The following is a 20,848-nucleotide window of genomic DNA, read 5'->3' on the forward strand; positions in this document are numbered from 1 at the left end:
AGCTTTATCGTGCTACTCAAAGGCATAGAACGAGCCTTTGAATTTTCCATGTTAAACCTCTCTACAACTTTCTCAATATATTTGGATTGAGACAAGTATAGAGTACCCTTCACACGATCACGCACAATACTCATGCCAAGTATTTGCCTAGCACCACCAAGATCTTTCATCTCGAATTCACGGGAAAGTAATCCCTTCAACTTGTTAATTTCGGACATGTTGGAACCTGCAAGTAACATGTCATCAACATACAACAATAAGATTATGTAAGAAGACTTGAGTTTCTTCAAGTAGCAACAGTGATCCGCTTCACATCTTAAGAAACCAATCTTCTTCATAAAATCATCAAACTTCAAGTACCATTGCCGAGGTGCTTGCTTCAATCCATACAAACTTTTCTTTAGCTTACAAACCCACTTCTCTTTACCCTTTACCTCAAAGCCCTCAGGTTGCCTCATATAGATCTCTTCATCAAGGTTACCATGTAAGAATGCGGTCTTCACATCTAGTTGCTCTAGATGTAAGTCCTCGGATGCAACCATAGAAAGTACCAAACGAATAGTAGTCATCTTCACCACCGGTGAAAATATCTCTTGGTAGTCAACTCCTTTCTTTTGTTGAAAGCCTTTAACCAACAAACGAGCCTTGTACCTTTTCTTGCCATCCAACTCATTCTTGATTCGATACACCCATTTACTTTGCAACGCCCTTTTATCATGAGGTAATTTCACTAGTGACCAAGTTTTATTCTTCTCAAGTGACCCCATCTCTTCTTTCATGGCAAGCTCCCATTGTATGGATTCTTTTGTCTTCCTTGCCTCAAAGTAACTTTCGGGTTCACCATTCTCGGTATAGAGCAAGTAGTTTGCTGATGGAGAATACCTAGGATTAGGTTTGGACACTCTAGTCGAGCGTCTTAGTGTAGGAGCAACCGAAATGGTTGGACCGGTTTCATTTGTGTCCTCCTAATCACTAGAACTCGCACTATGTTCGGAATCATCACCGCGTTCCGAATCATTTCCATCATTAGCATTTTCTGACGCCTCACCGTTAATTTGCAATTCATTGTTACCCGTACTCCCACTAGAACCTGCAAGATCATCAATAGAAACATCGTCAAAAGTAACATGACCCGGTTTAGGACTCCCCGTTTCCGGTTTGCCATAAACCGAATCTTCATCAAAGGTAACATCACGAGAACGAATCACTTTTTTAGCCTCGTTATCCCAACAACGATAACCCATTTCATCCGACCCGTAACCTATGAAAGTACACTTCTTTGACTTAGCTTCAAGCTTGTCTCTATTCGCATCTTTGGTCTTCACATAAGCATTACACCCAAAGATCCTAAGGTGATTATAACTCACCTTCTTACCTTGCCATTCTTCCTCGGGAATTCGGAAACCCAACGGTGTTGAGGGTCCCCTGTTAATCAAATAAGCCGCCGTATTAACCGCATCTGCCCAAAACATCTTAGGCAAACCGGCATGTAGTCTCATACTCTTAGCCCTTTCATTTAACGTACGATTCATACGTTCGGCGACCCCATTGTGTTGCGGTGTCTCCGGTACCGTTTTCAACATTCTAATACCGAGCTTTGCACAATGGCCTTTAAACTCAAGGTTACCATATTCTCCTCCATTATCCGACTTCAAGCACTTGACCTTCAAGTTAGCCTCATTTTCTACCATAACTTTCCACTTCACAAATGTATTAAATACATCAGATTTAGCTTTAAGAAAATAAACCCATACCTTTCGAGTGGAGTCGTCAATGAAGGTGACATAATAGCGAGAACCTCCATGTGATTCTACATTCGTTGGACCAAATACATCCGTATGAACAAGCTCCAATTTCTCCAACTTAGGAGCATTCCCCGATTTCCCAAAAGTCACCTTCTTTTGCTTCCCATATACACATGGTTCGCAAAACTCAAGTTCTACCTTTTTCAAATTCGGAATTCTCCCACTCGAAACAAGCATCTTCATACCCTTCTCACTCATATGCCCGAGTCTTCGGCGCCATAGAGTTGATTCGGACTCAACATTAACCGTAGCAACCACCGTGTCTTCATCAAACACTTCAACCATATAAAGAGTTCTCCTTTTATGTCCACGAGCCACGACACAACTACCCTTAACCACCTTCCATTGGCGGTTTTCAAAAGTAACCGCGTTACCTTCATCATCTAATTGACCAACCGAAATAAGTTTTCTTTTTAATTTAGGAATGTACCTTACGTTTTTCAAGGTCCAATTAGAACCAAGAGTAGTCTTCAATACAACATCTCCAATGCCCTCTATATTGAGTTGTTTGTCGTCCGCCAATCTCACCTTGCCTTGATATGGACGAAAATTCTTCATCATGCTTTTGACATGAGTAGCATGAAACGAAGCTCCCGAATCCAAAATCTAAGACTCCATAGAATTTTCAACACTACATAAAAGTGCATCATCACTTTCTTCCTCGGTCAAGTTCACACCTTTCGCCGGAACATTTTTACAATTCCTTTGAAAGTGTCCTTTTTGATTGCAACCCCAACAAACAACTTCACTTCTATCTTTCGATGGATACCTCTTCTTAGACTTCTTTCTACCTTTCTTCTCACCGCGATCAAATTTCCTACCACGATTGTCGGTACTTAACAAAAAACCGGATGTCGATTCCCCCGAGTTTCTCCTACGAGTATCTTCACCAAGAATCAAATCCCTTATTCCTTCAAACGCTAGCTTAGTAGTTCCCGTAGAGCTACTAACTGTGGTAACCGTACCCGACCAACTTTCTGGTAATGATGAAAGCAAGATTAGTGTCTTTAACTCATCATCAAACACAATATCTACCGATGCTAACCTCGATATGATGTTGTTGAACTCGTTGATATGATCCGTTGCACTCGTACCTTCCTTCATCTTCGTATTGAACAATTGTCGCATGAGAAAAACCTTATTAGAAGCGGTAGGTTTCTCATACATGTTAGAGAGTGCTTTCAAGCAAGCAAACGTCGTCTTCTCATTCACAACGTTGTATGCAACGTTCTTAGCAAGTGAAAGACGAATAGCGCCCAAAGCTTGACGATCCAAAAGCGTCCAATCGGCATCGCTCATGCTTTCGGGTTTGGTATATATATATATATATATATATATATATATATATATATATATATATATATATATATATATATATATATATATATATATATATATATATATTCTCTAACAGAGGTTGGTGTAGCTTCTTTTGATACAAGTAATCTTCAATTTGCATCTTCCAAAAGCCGAAGTCTCTCCCATCGAATCGGTCGATTCTAAACTTTCCGTCTTCCGCCATCGTTCCCAAAGTCGAAAACTTGAGCTCTGATACCACTTGTAAGGATATTAGGACCCAAAACAACGCAAGTGATTCAACAAGATCATTCACCGATAGTAATTCTACAAGATTACTAACCCACTTAATGAACGAAAGATTATAAAAGCAAGAAATGTAAATCGACACAAGAGATAACGTGGTTATATGCAATCGTTGTGATTGCTTTAGTCCACGGACCAACTAGAGAATGTATTACTGAATATTTGTGGTGTATTTACAATGAGTTACAAGAGGGTCTATTTATAGAATGGTTTAAGGGTTAAGCTAAAAACAATTCCTTGCAGCTTCATGTGAGTTTCCTGACAGCTTCATGGAGGCTACATGTGAGTTTCTTGACAGCTTCGTGAAAGCTACATGTGAGTTTCCTAACAACTTCGTGGAAGCTTCGTGTGAGTTTCCTGGAATCTTCCCTCTAATTGTTTAAAATTCTCCATATCTCCAACAGAAAGTACGTTGGCAACTTGCATTTGAAGCGTGAATGGGTAACAATCCGATGAAAACGAAAAGCAACCCTAAACTCAAGAAGCCCCAAAAACTCCAATTGTCAATCCCACATTCCCACTAAGCACTTGCGCACAAAATAGGAGAGAATATCCAATACCGAAGACATCGATACAGACAGACAGTCGAGGCCTAAACCTCAAAAAGTGCCAATAAATATGAACCTTTGCGAACCTGCTATAGGTAGAAATCTCGATCAAACCCACCAAGTAACAATACGCGTGAAACAGGCAGAGTGTCCGGGAAACGGAAACCAGTAACACCGACTCATTCGAACCGGTGGTGCTTCATATGTGAGAAGGAAAATCGGAAAAGGAAACAACCGAGTAAAGGAAGCCACCACAGAAATACCCAAACGAAAAACTAGTGATGTAATCTATTTGAACCCGTAAACTAAAAAAGCTTTTGATGATATTATTCAACTACAAATGTCAATAGAATAAACTACCAAGGAAACGTCTGTTTTGCCCCCAAATAAATATATAATTACAAAACCTAAAAGAACCCCTCTCTTTTTCTTCATACTTGTAATCCATGTCTATAATCATAATCTGATTAATTACCAGTTCCAATGTTACAAAGAAAGTTATGTTTGATCTGTACAGAATCATCCCTACCCTATAATAAAATACCTGCAACTGCAGCTACACTCATCTCTTCACCAGTAGTACTTTGTGCTGTATATGTTGTGCATCAGTACTCCATCACTCCCATATCATCTCCTTTACTATCATTATACGATGCCACACACAACAATGATCAATATCAAAACTAAAACTGCAACTCCAAAATCAGGCCTGATCCTCAATCCCATTGTCTACTGATGTTGTATTCATGAACATGCTATTAAAGCCGTTTCTAACATGTTGTAAGGATGAACCGGCTCTTTTGTCATGGTCCATCCTCTCGACTTTCAAGTGGTTTACAGTTTCGAGATTTGGAATCGAAGATGACGGTGTTTGAGGTTGGTTTGGGAAATTTTCGTTTATTAAAGCAGGCACGTGTCTTAGGTTACCAGATGGGAAAAATGATGATGATGGAGGGGAAATATCGTTATCACCAACGACACCTGGACCAAACTTCGTGCCAGGTGGCAAAGCTTTTTCAATTTTCTTTGCAGCAACTTTCCACACGGTTGGGCCAAGGTTTGCAGCAAATCGAGCAAGACTTCTGGCATAACCATGCTCCGCATGTAAACCTACCTGAATTGTGAGTGGAACAGTTAATTAATTAATAAATTGAATTGATAAATACCTATAATAATATAATATTTCAGAAATAAAAGATACGCAGCTAACAACACAGAGAATATGAACACGTAAATTTATGGACCCAGATCAATATCATTTATTTGTGACATTTTTCATAGAGAGGATGTTTCATAAAAGGAAAAAGATAACAGATCATATAAGCTAGATGAGGCCACACGCAAACACAACTAGTGATGTAATAAAAAAACCAAAAAATGGGATTTGATACTTCCTAAAATAGTAGATATAAGATGTGAACTGAAATATATAAAGGATTGAAAAAATACCGCTAGCAACTGCTTTCTTTCACCACCAAAGTTTGACAACAAAGAAGAGTCATTAGCATAATTCGAAGGGTGAAATTGCTTGTAGGTTTCACGTCTAGTCTCATCAATAATAAGATTTTTATTCCCATATTTCATGTCGGCTCTCCGTATGCGATCTGAAGTTTAAAATAGGTACAAAACGTTAATAGAAAGAAGACACCGTTGTTAAAGATGATTCTTGCAATACACCTATCACACTTTAAAACAACTGTTTCACACTTTAAATATTCACAAGTACTAGTGACATATTTGAATATTTCTCATGTACAAAATGAATTCTCTCAATAACAACAAAAAACACTTGAGATATGTAAGAAGACCTTCAATGGTTATAATGGAAAATTTTAACAAATAATATATTTAAGAATTTGGCTATATGTAGAAACTTCATATCAGCTGTCGAAATATGGGGCAGAGATAATATATGATCCATAAAATAGTGGTGACAAGATGGGTCAATCGAGTGATTTGATAATATGTCATAACATGTTCAGCTTGACCCAAAATACTTTTCTTTTACGTTTAGTATAGTTGAGTATGTTTACAACAAAATGCAATTACAATGAAAATCTCTAACAGAGTGAGTGGGAAGGTATGCACTTAATAAATACCCTCTGACTACTTCAAGACTATCTCATATTTGGCTACATTCTCTCATTTGAGCCATCTGACTTACCCGTTGATTATTATGAATAATTCATTCACATGTATATGGGTCGACCCATTTATTAGTAAGTGAGTCTAGTAGCAAATGAGTCAACATAGCCACCTCTAATTTTAGCAATATTCGACACCATCATTTACTTTATTATTACACAAAAAGACTAATTAGTGCTAAAGAATTAACAGTAAAAAGAACCTGGAAACTCTTCGTTCCAATCTGCCAATAATTCTGAGTTATGTTCACCATTGCGTGAACGATGTGAGCCGAATAAACCATCAGCCTGAAATCTATACAACACCGGTGGTGCTTTCCGTAAGTTATAAGGGGTAGATTCGGTTGTGTTGTCTTCAGGAGTTGCAAGAGTGGCCCCTGAGCTAGACTCAGGACCCACGCGATCAAGTGGCGGTCTGCCAGGTGTCTTCTTTTGTTGTTTGCCAGGTGGCCTGCCTCTTTTCACCACTTTTGGTTGTAATTCACCATCTTCACCCTCTTGCCTCAGATTATCAAAGTCTCTTTTTGCCAATTCCTGTATAGACCTCGCCTGACAGAACGAACAACATGAATTATTACTAAAAAGAAAAAAGTAAATACAAACTATTAAAATAATTTAATAGTGTGTAAAATAAATATGTGAAGCTGTGAAACCTACCTGCCGAAAGAATATGGTATCAGACGAATTATATTGCATTGCATTGGAGCAAATTAAATTAACATCTGCCTGCAAACAGAAGAAATAGTGTACCAATTCATTAATAAACAAATATCATATTCAACCGATACATTTAACTTAAAAACCAAATACACCAACTGAAAACCGAAACATAATCAACCAACAAAAACCTCTAATTCTTCCAAATTTTGATAAAGTCCCGCATCAAGTTTGGTCCTAAGAGTCCCAAAATCCATAGGCTGCTTGATGACATCATGGTAATCAGGAAGCTGCACACAAACAGACCTATCCATGTCAGTAAAAAACAAAAACAACAATGAACGAAACTCACAGAGATTCAAAACAAATCACCTCGTCAGGATCAACCGGTTCAGAAAAAACCCCGTGAGTGTCCTTCCTGCAGGTCAATTGAAGTACCCACAAAGGTTAATTAAATCAACAAACAGTATAAGAAATAAATTGTATTGTAATTCAAAGAAGCAAAAAGGGTAGAAACAAACTTTTGAAGCCTGTCAAGAATGAACACCAACAACTTTTTGTCTGGCAAAGGTGTTGTGGGTCCCGACTCCAATGGTGACCCTGCACACAAATTAATTAATTTATTGAGTTGAAATTTTATATTATAACAAACAACAAATAACCCCCATGATCAAGAAATATAACAGAAGGGCTAAGTGTTTATGATTGATACCATGTTGAGAGTCAATCGCTTTCGGGATCTTTTCGCCCTACAAACATAGACCCATCGCCAATCGTTAGTACATTTAAAGACAAACGTGATAACAGAAATACAAATCAAAACATTCATCAAGAACACAAAGTAAAAGCATCAGGAAAAAATATTAGATTGAAATAGAACAATCCAGACACCAAGTACAAATGAAGTAAAAGAATAACAGATGTAATTATTATTATTAGAGATAAGACAAATCTGAACTTTTCCCCAAGAGACATGATGGTGGGTGAATGTTCCTTTAAGTCTGTGTATGCACATACACTTATACACATACACATACATATACATATACATACACATAAACATAAACATACATTTGATTTTATATATAAATAATAAAAGTAAGATAAAATAACTACCAACAACAAATCAACAAACACTAATAAAATATTTTTCCAAATTCTAGGTCAAAACAGAATCTTAATAAATTTAAAGCCATTAATTTTACAACAACAGAAAAAAGGTAAAAATATCCAAATAAATAAATAAATTAACTAACTATACTTGTATCTGTTTACAGGTTTTAGAGTTGTGGATATAGTTACTAAAAACAAAAGGCTGTTAAAGTACCCGGGAAACTCCAATTTAATTTTCAAAGAAAATCATTAAAAAAGTAATTTCTTTTTTGAAAAAAAAAAAATTACAATAATTCCTAGGCTCTAAATAATGTACAACAGTTTTATTTATTTATATTTCCCTCAATTTTCTACTTTGAAAGCCCCACACTCATTCCAAATTACAAATTCAAATTTGCAAATTCATAAAAGCACAAACCCTAATAATTAAAATTAACCTGATAATCAGATCCGGATACAACTTTCCGATTAACAACATCAGCATTCGAATCAGAACCACAGGAAACCGAATTAAGAGAAGAAGATCTAATTAAATCAGAAGATAAATTTAATTGCTGATCAGATTGGGGCAGACGCACAACAAGTTTGACTTTCTTTTGTTTCCGTTCATCATCGTCGTCATCATAATACTCTTCCTCACCATCGCCGGAAGTTGAATTAGGGTTCCGGCGACCGGATCTCTGTTGCTGTAATTTTTGTTGTTCAATTGCACGTCTTTGAAGTTCCACTAAAGATGGCCGGCCTTTTTTCTTTTTCGTTGCTCCGCCGCTCCCTCCTCCGCCTGATTTACCCATGCTTGTCTTCTCTCTCTTTGTATGTATCTTTTTTTATTTCTATATATCTATCTCTTCTTTTTGCTATTTTTCTTTGTTCGTTTTGTTTTACTGTATTTTGTGAATTTTGTGATTTTGTGATTTTGTGAATTGTGAATTTTGTAATGATATTATATTAATGTTACATTTCAGCCCTCTAACTATGTGATTACGTAAATTTTGGCACTTATAATATAATTATCTTTTTGAGTTTATTTATTGAACGTGAAGATAGTCATTAGAACTGTTTTTACACAGATTTATTTTGAAAATAATCTAACGCCAACTTTAAAGATAATCGTTAATTAATGTGTATAAAACTCTTCTACAGTTGCATAGTGGCCACTATAAATTAAATATATTAACATCACGTAAAAAAAATTTATGCACCTTAACGCCTATATATTGTCGTTAGACAACTCTTAAATTAATAATTTTAATTACACTTCTTTTACTTAGAATTTTTGTTAGTTAGGATACTTTATTTATGAAAATATTATTAAATGAGGAGAGTTGAGCTCATGTGTTGCTATGGAAAGTATCTATCTATCTATCTATCTATAGTTTCTATTAAAATGCTAAAATGATGATGTAATAAATAACCTTTTTTTAAATATAAAAAAAATTCAAAAATAAAAAGAAAAAAATTTAAGGCATATTGATGATGTCATTAACACTAATTAATTAAATTTAAAAAAAAATTAACAAAAAACAAAAAAGGCACCGTGATATTCCGTATTCCGGACTTCTAATATCCTAAATTATTTGAGAACCGGAAAACACAAATCCTCGATCACCCCATGTGAAACCTTGACCAAAAACTGTGGCGATGGAAGTTTTAAACTACTACAAATCGTGTTCAATGGGAAATCATGACTAAATAACCCTAAATCAAAACAAGGTATGTGTTTATTTGAATTAGGGTTTTTGATTTGGGTTCTATAATTCGAAGTTAAAATCTTGCGTTTGAACAAAACTAACACTGTCACTGATTCCAGTCATTGAATTGATATATGTTAGCTTAGAAAAATTTAAGAAAACTAACACCATCGCAATATCGCAATATGAAATAGTTTATTAAAAAATATGGTATTTGTACATATTTTTTTAGTCAGTGTTAATCTTAGGTTATGTTTTTTTAGTCAGTGTTAATCATAGGTTGATATTTGAGAAAGAAGTTAATCATTCTGTTCGTTTATAATAGCAGCTCACAATGTGGAGGTGAACCGATAGATCGGTGCAACAAATAACTGTGAGCATATAAGGGTTTTTAAAGGACACGGTCTGATTTATGCAAATCAGAAGAAATCGAATGTCAACTATTACATATCATTTGTAGATACCATCTGGAGCACAAGCACACATTCAGGTAGTTTGTCAGTTGTATTGGTGCTTTACTTTATGTGTCATAGTTTTATAAGTTGCAAATGTATGAAGAACGTTTGAAATTAGATTTAATAGCTCTACTGCTTTAATATTTCTTCATATACAGGTTGTCAAATATTTTCGAACGTTTGAAATTAGATTTAATAGCTCTACTGCTTTAATATTTCTTCATATACAGGTTGCCAAATATTTTCGATTTTATTGCTATATCTATCATCATATATGCTATGTGATCATTTATTATATAGTCAATCGTTTATGTTCATTTTTGTGTTAAGTTCTCTTTCATCCATATATGGCATTTGAAGCCGCTGGCACACCTTGCTTCCTCACTTCTTCTACAGTTAGGTTTCAATTTATGTGATTGTCTTATTCAGGTTCGGAACAACTTTTATAACTTGAGCGGGGATTATTAAGAAGGACAAGATGATTCATGGTTTTTATAGACAAGATGTCTGAATTTCTATTTTGACAATGCGGGTACGAGTAATTTTCAGTTTGTTCTTTAATATATATGTTTATGTTTATGTTAATGTGGTAACGATTAATTTTTGAGTCAAAATTTAATCTTTGACACAATAAAGGAATGAAAGATTAACAGGTTTGTTGTACTTAGGGATTGCAAAGCTTTCTATTTTTGGTCTTGCTAAAGATGCCCGGAGGATGATAGAAGTTATGTATTTACTCGAGTCATGCGTAACGTTAATGATAATAGTTGAAACCATTTCAACTTGAATTTATATTAGTATATATCAAAAACTTTACTAATATGGAAACTATGTTCTGAAACGTAATAAGGAAATTTTATGCTTTTATAATGTCTAAAACCGAATTGACCAACTCAAATAATGTTTATCATTTTCACATCTACTCTTCTATTTGCTAACTTGGCTATTGATTTGATATGTATAACTATTCCCACATATTTTTTAAAATATTTATAAACTTGTATAATCTTGTTCATTTAATTGCATGTGTTTACAACTTAATAGGATAAACTACTCGTGAAGTAATTTTAATTACATCTTTCAATATAACTACATCGATATTACTAATTTACTTTCTTAATTTTTGCGTGAAGATCTTTATATATCTACACAAATGCTCATTGAAAGTTTAATAAGAAACAGAAGAATAAACATCTAATGCCTATGTTGGCTTTAGTGGCACTACTATATCCTGTTCTTTTGTCCTTGACACTAGCTATAATACTAATACTAATTATGTACTTTTGATACAATCGAATAGAAAGTATGGGAGAGTGTGTTATCTTTTTTATTCGTGTAGTTTTGTGTGTTTTTTTAGTCATTCGAACTTAACTGTACTGTATTGTCATTCCCCCAAAATGGACCAGGAGTAATTGTGACCAATCATATCATAATACAGTTGTATAAACGAGAACGACTCTATATGAGACTTTTTAAATAAAACCTTTGTTAATAAAACAGCGGAAGCAGTAATACATGTTTACATTATTATTAAAACGTAAAATAAATGTTTATGAACTAAAATATAATATGCGATGTGGACTCCATGCAAGCATCAAATCTATCATCACAAAGTTGCAAACAACTAGCTCAATCATCACCTGAGACAAAACATGCTTAAAGTGTCAACCAAAAAGGTTGAGTGAAATTCACAGGTTTATAAATAATATCCAAAGTTTTAGACCACAAGATTTAGTTTAAAGTTGATTGATATAGAAATATCAATCTAAAAGTGTTGTTGCATTTTGTAATATCGCTACTAAATAAGTTTACCCTATGACACCTTGTACTGTCAGTGTCGTGGAATCATTATTATGTAACCAAAGACCAACGGTCGAATAGTTAGAGACGTTACTCTCAATAGGCCTATTCAAAATAATTAAGTTTGCATTTAAACGTAGCAATTAACGATATTACGGTAGGGATTTTGCATGAATCAAAGCATGACAGCATAGTTAACAATTTAGTACTTGTGTCTAAGCGTAAAACAGTTATAAAGCAAGCATGTGTCTCACCCCAAAAGTTATAAAACAGTTATGAAACAGTAAAAAGTGGGGCTATGAAGTTCACCTTAGTAGCACAAAAGAGTATTCCACGAAAGAATTGAACGGAAGGACGTGACCGAGATCTCAACCTAGAGATAGAACGTATGATCAGACATTGCCTAACAGACAATAGTATATAGTACTATATTGATAGTAATGGTTCACTAAAGAATTTCCATTTTCGGAAGGTTACTATTTATGGAAAGTTTCCGCTTATAGTAATTTTCCAATTTTAGAAAGTTCAGGTTAATCTTTAGCAAGACGTTATATAACTTTACTCAAACTTCGTTGCTATCAAATAAGTCAGGAATGACCAGATGTAACCGGAGGCCCAGGACTCTTGACCAGAATCTAAGTCATGGCATTCGAGATCCACAAGCTTACCCATAAATGGCAACCTAGACATCATTCACTTACGACCGTGAGTAGCGATGAAGTTCACATGAATTTTACATTATCTTTGATTTACCTTCACTTTAGGTTTATATGTTATTATATATGTTATATTATATTTATTAATGTATTAACAATTTGATTATCTTATATTATATACTATAAGTTATTATTATTAAATTAGTATAGTTATAAAATAAGTGTTTATTAATAATGTATTGTTATTAACTTACATTATAAGCATTATACTTTGTTATATAGTATACTTAGTTATTAACCGTAAGTTATAATAATAATAATATTAATTTAGTATATGTAATATACTTATGTTAATCGAAAATCATACTAATATATGTTAATTCGAATATTAATTCATTAAATATTATATTTATAATTTTTATAAACTTAGTTAATTATACAATTCAGTAGGATATTTTATAAAAATAATTTTATCAAGTTTTTGTATTTATTTCCCACTTTTCTTTATATATATACTCGGTTTATATTAATCAAATTTAATTAGGTAATAAATATTAAATCGACCTAAATAAATAATTTTATATTTTTTACAGGTTCTATATTATGTAAAAATATTATAAAAATTATTTAATCAAATTTTATATCAAAATATTATTTATTTAATGTTTTCTAATTATTTAACCATTATAATCGGCCTATAATTAAATAAATAGGAAAAATCATTTAAAATTAATTTTTACATTTTTTAAAAGTATCTAGTGATGCTACTAATCATATAAAAATTTTATAAAAATATTTAATACACGTTTGTATTTATTTTGTATTTTCTTTATTATTTCTCTCGGTTTAGAATAATGCAAAAGTAAATTCTTTTTAAATACTAATTGTCCCATTTATTTAATTTTTATAATTTTTGCTTGTTTATAAAAGTATAATAATCTTAAAAAAAATTATAATTATTTTTATTACTATTTAATATTTTATTACGAATTTTATATTTTTTTTATATTTAAATACTACATAATTCGTATTTAATTATAAATAATATTCCATAAATTATCAAAATTATTTTTATACATCATAATACTTATAATACTAATTATAACATGTAAAAATAATTTATATATATTAAATTTGAATTTTTAAAGAATATACAAAAAAATAAAAGCAATTCGATAAAAAAATATAGAAAATACCTCAAGTACTTTCCCAAGTTTATGAGAGAGTTTTTCCAAAGATTTGATACAAGTTTTTATGAAATGGAAGTGGGTATTTATAGGAAAAAAATGGTTGGTGAAAAGAAAAAATATAAATAAAATAAAGGTGCCAATTTTGATAAAAAAAAATAAAAACATGTTAAAAATGTTTTTAATAAGTTTTTGTTTTTGAAAATATTTAGTCAAAATTCATGGGCTCATTATTTAATTTATAAAAAAATCTTTTTTTTATAAGCTAAATATATATATATATATATATATATATATATATATAATGATTAAAATAACTTATCATTTAATTAATAATTATGTTTCATATAGTTTTAAATATAATACGCATTAATATTAATATTAACTAAAGTTATTTTATATAATTAGTGTAAACTTTAGTTAACAAAAAGTGTCAACTAAAAATAAATATTTGATCAATGTCAAATTTAATTATATATTACGTATGGATAACAACCCTATAGTTAAATTAGTCAATTCAGGTATGGAAATATGAGGGTTGTTATAGTACCTACCCGTTAAAAGAAATTTCGTCCCGAAATTTAGTTGTTGCCATTAATCGGTGTTGTTCGTACATAGACGAGGATATTTACGCTTTATTTGGTTTTCACGTTCCCAGGTATGCTCGGGGCCTTGCGTGAATTCCAACGGATAGAATATTGTTCTGTTTCAAGAATTAAAATCATACAAACCATAATTTCTACAAGTTCTTTTATGAAGTGCATTTTATTATTAATGTGGAGATCATTCAAAATGATGATGTTATACAAGTCATCTCAGTAAATTGGATATATAAAATGTGTTATGAATAATATCGAGCTCATTTAAACCTTGAGCGTTTATGCCACCACGCTAGGGTAGACAAAATAGAGAGGAGTTCATGAAAATCATAGTCGTGAAATTTGATAGAGATTGTCAATCTTTACAACAAGAATGATGAATATGAGTTAAAAATATTGTTTTATCAACATTGGGTAATATGGATAAAACGATTCGATTATAGGAAGAGTATAAATGAAGTTATCTTAAAAGTTTTAAATAAGGAAATATCAGTTTGCCTTAACTTTTGAGATAATTAAAGGTGATTTCCGGAATTTAAGGGATTTAAAGGAAATCTTTATAATCTGTATAAGATTTAATTCTCCGATAATTAAGGAAATTAAAATTGCTTTGATTGTTGTGCCTAGAATTTTGCTATAAATTAGCTTCTTCTGTTTCATTATCTTCACCACTTCTATACTTTATTTCTCGATTCATACTTCCAAAGATTGTGAAAATGCTCCATCCAGTTCTTATCCTGGATATTTTTCTGACTATCATTTCTGTCATTCTTCTTTTTCATTTACCCCCAGAGGAATCTGTTTACTTCTACAATTACCTTGGGGTTATAGTGTTTTTAATTCTCCCGTGTCTTTATGTTGCTATACGCATTGATATACACGGTTTGTAATTTCCATGTTGTTATCGGGCTTTATATTTTCCCTTATATGTCGGAGCTTTATGCTTTTGTTTCTTCTTCCCGACTTCAAGTCAAGCGAATAATGGTCCAGAACTCGTAGGTATGAAGTTTCGAATGATCATAATTTATAAAGTAGAAAGGAAAGGTAATAGCACGATTTGATTTGTCAAATTACCAGAATATTCGGAAAAGACCGAATCATCAAGAAAAATATTTTCTTGATATGTTTAGAGGTTAAATAGAATGTAAGAGTCGTGTAACATGGCGAATGGTGATTTATACAGTCTATGAATCATCATCTTCCATTAAAAATTTAGCATGACTTACTGTAATATAATCACGTTGGCTTGACGTCATTATATTATACTAACTCATGCTTCAATTCCCAACACTTCTTCAAATCATTCATAATTTAAACTTGAATTTTACATAATATAGAAACTAATACAGTTTCCTTTACGATGTGATAAAGATATCGCAAAGAGATAATTAATTGCGGACAAGAATCGTTATGATGATATCATCAGAAATATAGAGGATATTTATGATGATATTTTGGAATTTCTAAGTTCGAAAGTTGATGAAGAAAAATTTTCCGCAAGCTTTTAACATGACTTCGGAGCAAGATATTCTCTAAAGAATTCATCGGATCCAGAATTACCTGGATTCTTTGAATATAGGGTTTGGTCCCTGTATTTGTCCTTGGTCTCCTCCATGGTTAGCTCAATCCGTTTTTCAGTTCCAAATTTTCTTTTGAGCTTTTTCAATACCATTCTTTATTATAAAACTTTTGGCCATTGAGACCATCTACAATTTTGCTGTTTCCTCTGCATTTAATGCAGCCATATTTGAATCATTGGTTATCAATCCGAGATGGTTTCAAGAAATTTCGTTTTTAGATGATTAAACGCTGATTGTAATTGTCAACGGATCTAATGGTTGATGAATAGACGTTGTTGATTTCAAAAGAAATGAACGATAATTTCGGTGGTTTGATGTGATAATTCATCATAGAATATGAATGAATATAATTCATGAATGTAGTGATTTTTTTAGAAGGATAACACCTGCTAAAGCTTTACTTGGATTCTGATATGTCAAAATTAGAATAGATAATTGAATTTGTATGAAGATGGTTGTTCTTTTTAGTGAACGGATACATATATCTTGTGGATGTATAGTTACTGATTATTGAATCAGAATTTGTAGAATGTACGGTGTAACATATTAATGTGAAATCTAAATATTTCTCAGGTATTACCTACCCGTTAAAATATTTTCACAATTAACAGTTTGTACAAAAGAATTACAATCTTTATGATGATATACGTTCATATATGTATTCTTCAGATAGGTTTAATGAGTAATATAATATTAAACTCATTTAATTTGCTGTTGAAACGAGAGTAAATAATCTCCAAAATCTTAGAGATTTCATAATTGTCGCGAAATATTTCGCTAATGAAGTTATGATTCAATAGTTCATCGTTCATTGTTATAGATATACCCTGGTGTGTATGATGTTGGTGCTCGTGTAATCCTTGTGAAATTCACAAGACACGAATAATGTTTTTCTAAAAAGTTTCGAGTATATCAAAAATGGAAGTATACAATCAATCTTGTATTTGAGTAATACACTTGGTTTATTATGAAACGGAGTTTATTATGTTGAAGCAGTGATTAACGATTGTTAAGTCGTTAACAAAGGATATACATCATAGCATATTGTGATATGAATTAACCAAGTAGTACATACTAGTTAAGATTCACACGTAATGGCTTAGTACGAAAAGATTTATTATTGTTCCAATCCATATATATATAAAGTATACATATATAGTTCTTCAGGAAGAATGAGTCAATACATCTTAACTCATTATTACTAATATTCCTTGGTATCTATGGGGCGTATGATGTTGATGTTCGAGGTACTGAGTGTGATGTTGAGGCGTGGGATGCGGATGTTGTTGTTGGTGAAACTGATGCTGTTGGTGGTGATGCTGATGGTACTGGTTATGTTGTTGGTGATGCTGCTGGTGTTCGTTGGTTTCGCACCATATTCTCCAGAGCCACCACTCGTGCGCGAAGCTCGTTGACTTCTTCTATTATTCCGAGATGATTGGCAGTTCGACAAGTGGATGAATAAGATCTAGAATTTTAGATATTATATATTCGTGATTGGATATCCTGGAAATGAGGGTGAAAATAGTGTTCCGAACGGGTTCGCCGATAAGTGCTTCAGGTTCTTCACCAAGAGGTGAATTCGGTTGGTGGAAGGGATTACCTTCTTCTTGTCTCCATTGATTAAGTTTACTACGAACCCATCCCCAATTCATCCAAAATATATGATGGTTGATTGGTTCATTTGTTCCGGTTACGCTGCCATTGGAGCTCGAGGAATCGGTTGAGAAATCCATATTATGTGATTTGAATTAGGGTTTGATATGAGATTAGTGTTGGATACTGGATGATATATTTTTCTCCTTGAATATGTATATGTAGCAAAAAGATTTCCATAATTTACGGAGGAAATTTAGGAAAAGTGTTAGACAAAGATTATTGGGATAGATGCGATAAGATATAATAAGATATAATGTGTCTATACTCTAATAATGGTAGTATGACGTGTCTAGATGATAAGTATGTAATCTGATAATCTTTTGATTAAAGATTTTCAATTCGTAATGTCCTATTCAGGTCCAGGGGCTTGAGCTATAGGATCCTTTAAATCAGTAATCCAAACGCTTTCTATTCTATAGTTTCGTAGACGTCATCCGTCAGGAAAATTCAATGATCAAAATAACAAGAAAGCAAAGAAAGTAATGAATATGAATAGTGATGACATTATAATGTCTTTGAGATTCTCGATAACTTAATAACATTTTCTGGTTCACAAACCGATGCATAAAGGCATAAGGCATATAGGTACGTGATATAACAGGGAGTTATATACGTTTGAGTATGAATAGTAACAAATATAGGAGTTTCAAAATTCATGGATAATATTTCATGTAATACATATGTAATACACAAACCATGATAGATGACTTAGGAATATCAAGAATTTCAGAAATCGTAGTGTCGTATTTAAACGCGGTCCCGTAATTGGATAGTACTTAGAAAAGTGAACAGAGTTCTTAGATTGACTTGGCATTCTAAGATAAGTAAAGTTTCTAAAGTATAGTGTAGCATTTAACAATTAAAGGCAACAATTAAAGGCACTATAGTCAAGGAAAGTTGTAGTCCTACATTGCTAAGGTACCTAATTGTATAAGGCACACTTAAAATGCAATCATGGTTCTCTACAACAGCACTGCTCTGATACCAATCTGTCACACCACCCAAAATGGACCAGGGGTAATTGTGACCAATCATATCATAACACAGTTGTATAAACGAGAACGACTCTATATGAGACTTTTTAAATAAAACCTTTGCTAATAAAACAGCGGAAGCAGTAATACATGTTTACATTATTATTAAAACGTAAAATAAATGTTTATGAACTAAAATATAATATGTGATGTGGACTCCATGCAAGCATCAAATCTATCATCACAAAGTTGCAAACAGCTAGCTCAATCATCACCCGAGACAAAACATGCTTAAAGTGTCAACCAAAAAGGTTGAGTGAAATTCACAGGTTTATAAATAATATCCAAAGTTTTAGACCACAAGATTTAGTTTAAAGTTGATTGATATAGAAATATCAATCTAAAAGTGTTGCTGCATTTTGTAATATCGCTACTAAACAAGTTTACCCTATGACACCTTGTACTGTCAGTGTCGTGGAATCATTATTATGTAACCAAAGACCAACGGTCGAATGGTTAGAGACGTTACTCTCAATAGGTCTATTCACAATAATTAAGTTTGCATTTAAACGTAGCAATTAATGATATTACGGTAGGGATTTAGCATGAATCAAAGCATGACAGCATAGTTAACAATTTAGTACTTATGTCTAAGCGTAAAACAGTTATAAAGCAAGCATGTGTCTCACCCCAAAAGTTATAAACCAGTTATGAAACAGTAAAAAGTGGGGGCTATGAAGTTCACCCTAGTAGCACAAAAGAGTATTCCATTAAAGAATTGAACGGAAGGACGTGACCGAGATCTCAACCTAGAGATAGAACGTATGATCAAACATTGCCTAACAGACAATAGTATATAGTACTATATTGATAGTAATGGTTCACTAAAGAATTTCCATTTTCGGAAGGTTACTATTTATAGAAAGTTTCCACTTATAGTAATTTTCCAATTTTAGAAAGTTCGGGTTAATCTTTAGCAAGACGTTGTATAACTTTACTCAAACTTCGTTGCTATCAAATAAGTCAGGAATGACCAGATGTAACCGGGGGCCCAGGACTCTTGACCAGAATCTAAATCATGGCATTCGAGATCCACAATCTTACCCATAAATGGCAACCTAGACATCATTCACTTACGACCGTGAGTAGCGATGAAGTTCACATGAATTGTACATTATCTTTGATTAACCTTCACTTTAGGTTTATATGTTATTATATATGTTATATTATATTTATTAATATATTAACAATTTGATTATCTTATATTATATACTATAAGTTATTATTATTAAATTAGTATAGTTATAAAATAAGTGTTTATTAATAATGTATTGTTATTAACTTACATTAAAATCATTATACTTTATTATATAGTATACTTAGTTATTAACCGTAAGTTATAATAATAATATTAATTTAGTATATGTAATATACTTATGTTAATCGAAAATCATACTAATATATGTTAATTCGAATATTAATTCATTAAATATTATATTTATAATTTTTATAAACTTAGTTAATTATACAATTCAGTAGGATATTTATAAAAATAATTTTATCAAGTTTTTGTATTTATTTCCCACTTTTCTTTATATATATACTCGGTTTATATTAATCAAATTTAATTAGGTAATAAATATTAAATCTACCTAAATAAATAATTTTATATTTTTTACAGGTTCTATATTATGTAAAAATGTTATAAAAATTATTAAATCAAATTTTATATCAAAATATTATTTATTTAATGTTTTCTAATTATTTAACCATTGTAATCGGCCTATAATTAAATAAATAGGAAAAATAATTTAAAATTAATTTTTATATTTTTTTAAAGTATCTAGTGATGCTACTAATCATATAAAAATTTTATAAAAATATTTAATACACGTTTGTATTTATTTTGTATTTTCTTTATTATTTCTCTCGGTTTAGAATAATGCAAAAGTAAATTCTTTTTAAATACTAATCTTCCCATTTATTTAATTTTTATAATTTTCTCTTGTTTATAAAAGTATAATAATCTCAAAAAAAATTATAATTATTTTTATTACTGTTTAATATTTTATTACGAATTTTATATTTTTTTATGTTTAAATACTACATAATTCATATTTAATTATAAATAATATTCCATAAATTATTAAAATTATTTTTATACATCATAATACTTATAATACTAATTATAACATGTAAAAATAATTTATATATATTAAATTCGAATTTTTAAAGAATATACAAAAAAATAAAAGCAATTCGATAAAAAAATATAGAAAATACCTCAAGTACTTTCCCAAGTTTGTGAGAGAGTTTTTCCAAAGATTTGATACAAGTTTTTATGAAATAGAAGTGGGTATTTATAGGAAAAAAATGGT

The 20,848-nt window shown here is 31.8% G+C and overlaps 1 protein-coding gene across 1 annotated transcript; it reads right to left on the reverse strand.

The window, feature by feature from the left end:
- Positions 1-3,622: 3,622 nt before the first annotated feature.
- Positions 3,623-8,757, reverse strand: LOC139858862 (uncharacterized). Its single transcript, XM_071847700.1, has 9 exons — positions 8,307-8,757; positions 7,469-7,505; positions 7,278-7,356; positions 7,129-7,174; positions 6,948-7,046; positions 6,757-6,825; positions 6,303-6,648; positions 5,405-5,559; positions 3,623-5,069 (listed from the first exon to the last, which is right to left on the reverse strand). Exons 1-9 carry the CDS (start codon positions 8,661-8,663, stop codon positions 4,659-4,661), a joined length of 1,599 nt encoding a protein of 532 aa, XP_071703801.1. The 5' UTR covers positions 8,664-8,757; the 3' UTR covers positions 3,623-4,658.
- Positions 8,758-20,848: the final 12,091 nt, after the last annotated feature.

The sequence above is a fragment of the Rutidosis leptorrhynchoides genome, chromosome 1, assembly GCF_046630445.1.
Source record: "Rutidosis leptorrhynchoides isolate AG116_Rl617_1_P2 chromosome 1, CSIRO_AGI_Rlap_v1, whole genome shotgun sequence".
In the NCBI taxonomy this organism is placed as follows: domain Eukaryota; kingdom Viridiplantae; phylum Streptophyta; class Magnoliopsida; order Asterales; family Asteraceae; genus Rutidosis; species Rutidosis leptorrhynchoides.

What these genes read in the sequence shown, in the direction of transcription:
- LOC139858862 (XM_071847700.1), bottom strand. Translation starts at nt 8,663, where the DNA reads ATGGGTAAATCAGGCGGAGGAGGGAGCGGCGGAGCAACGAAAAAGAAA. An exon ending in TATCCGGATCTGATTATCAG is followed by an intron (nt 7,506 to 8,306) that starts GTTAATTTTAAT and finishes CTATGTTTGTAG; the next exon opens with GGCGAAAAGATCCCGAAAGC. An exon ending in ATTCTTGACAGGCTTCAAAA is followed by an intron (nt 7,175 to 7,277) that starts GTTTGTTTCTAC and finishes ATTGACCTGCAG; the next exon opens with GAAGGACACTCACGGGGTTT.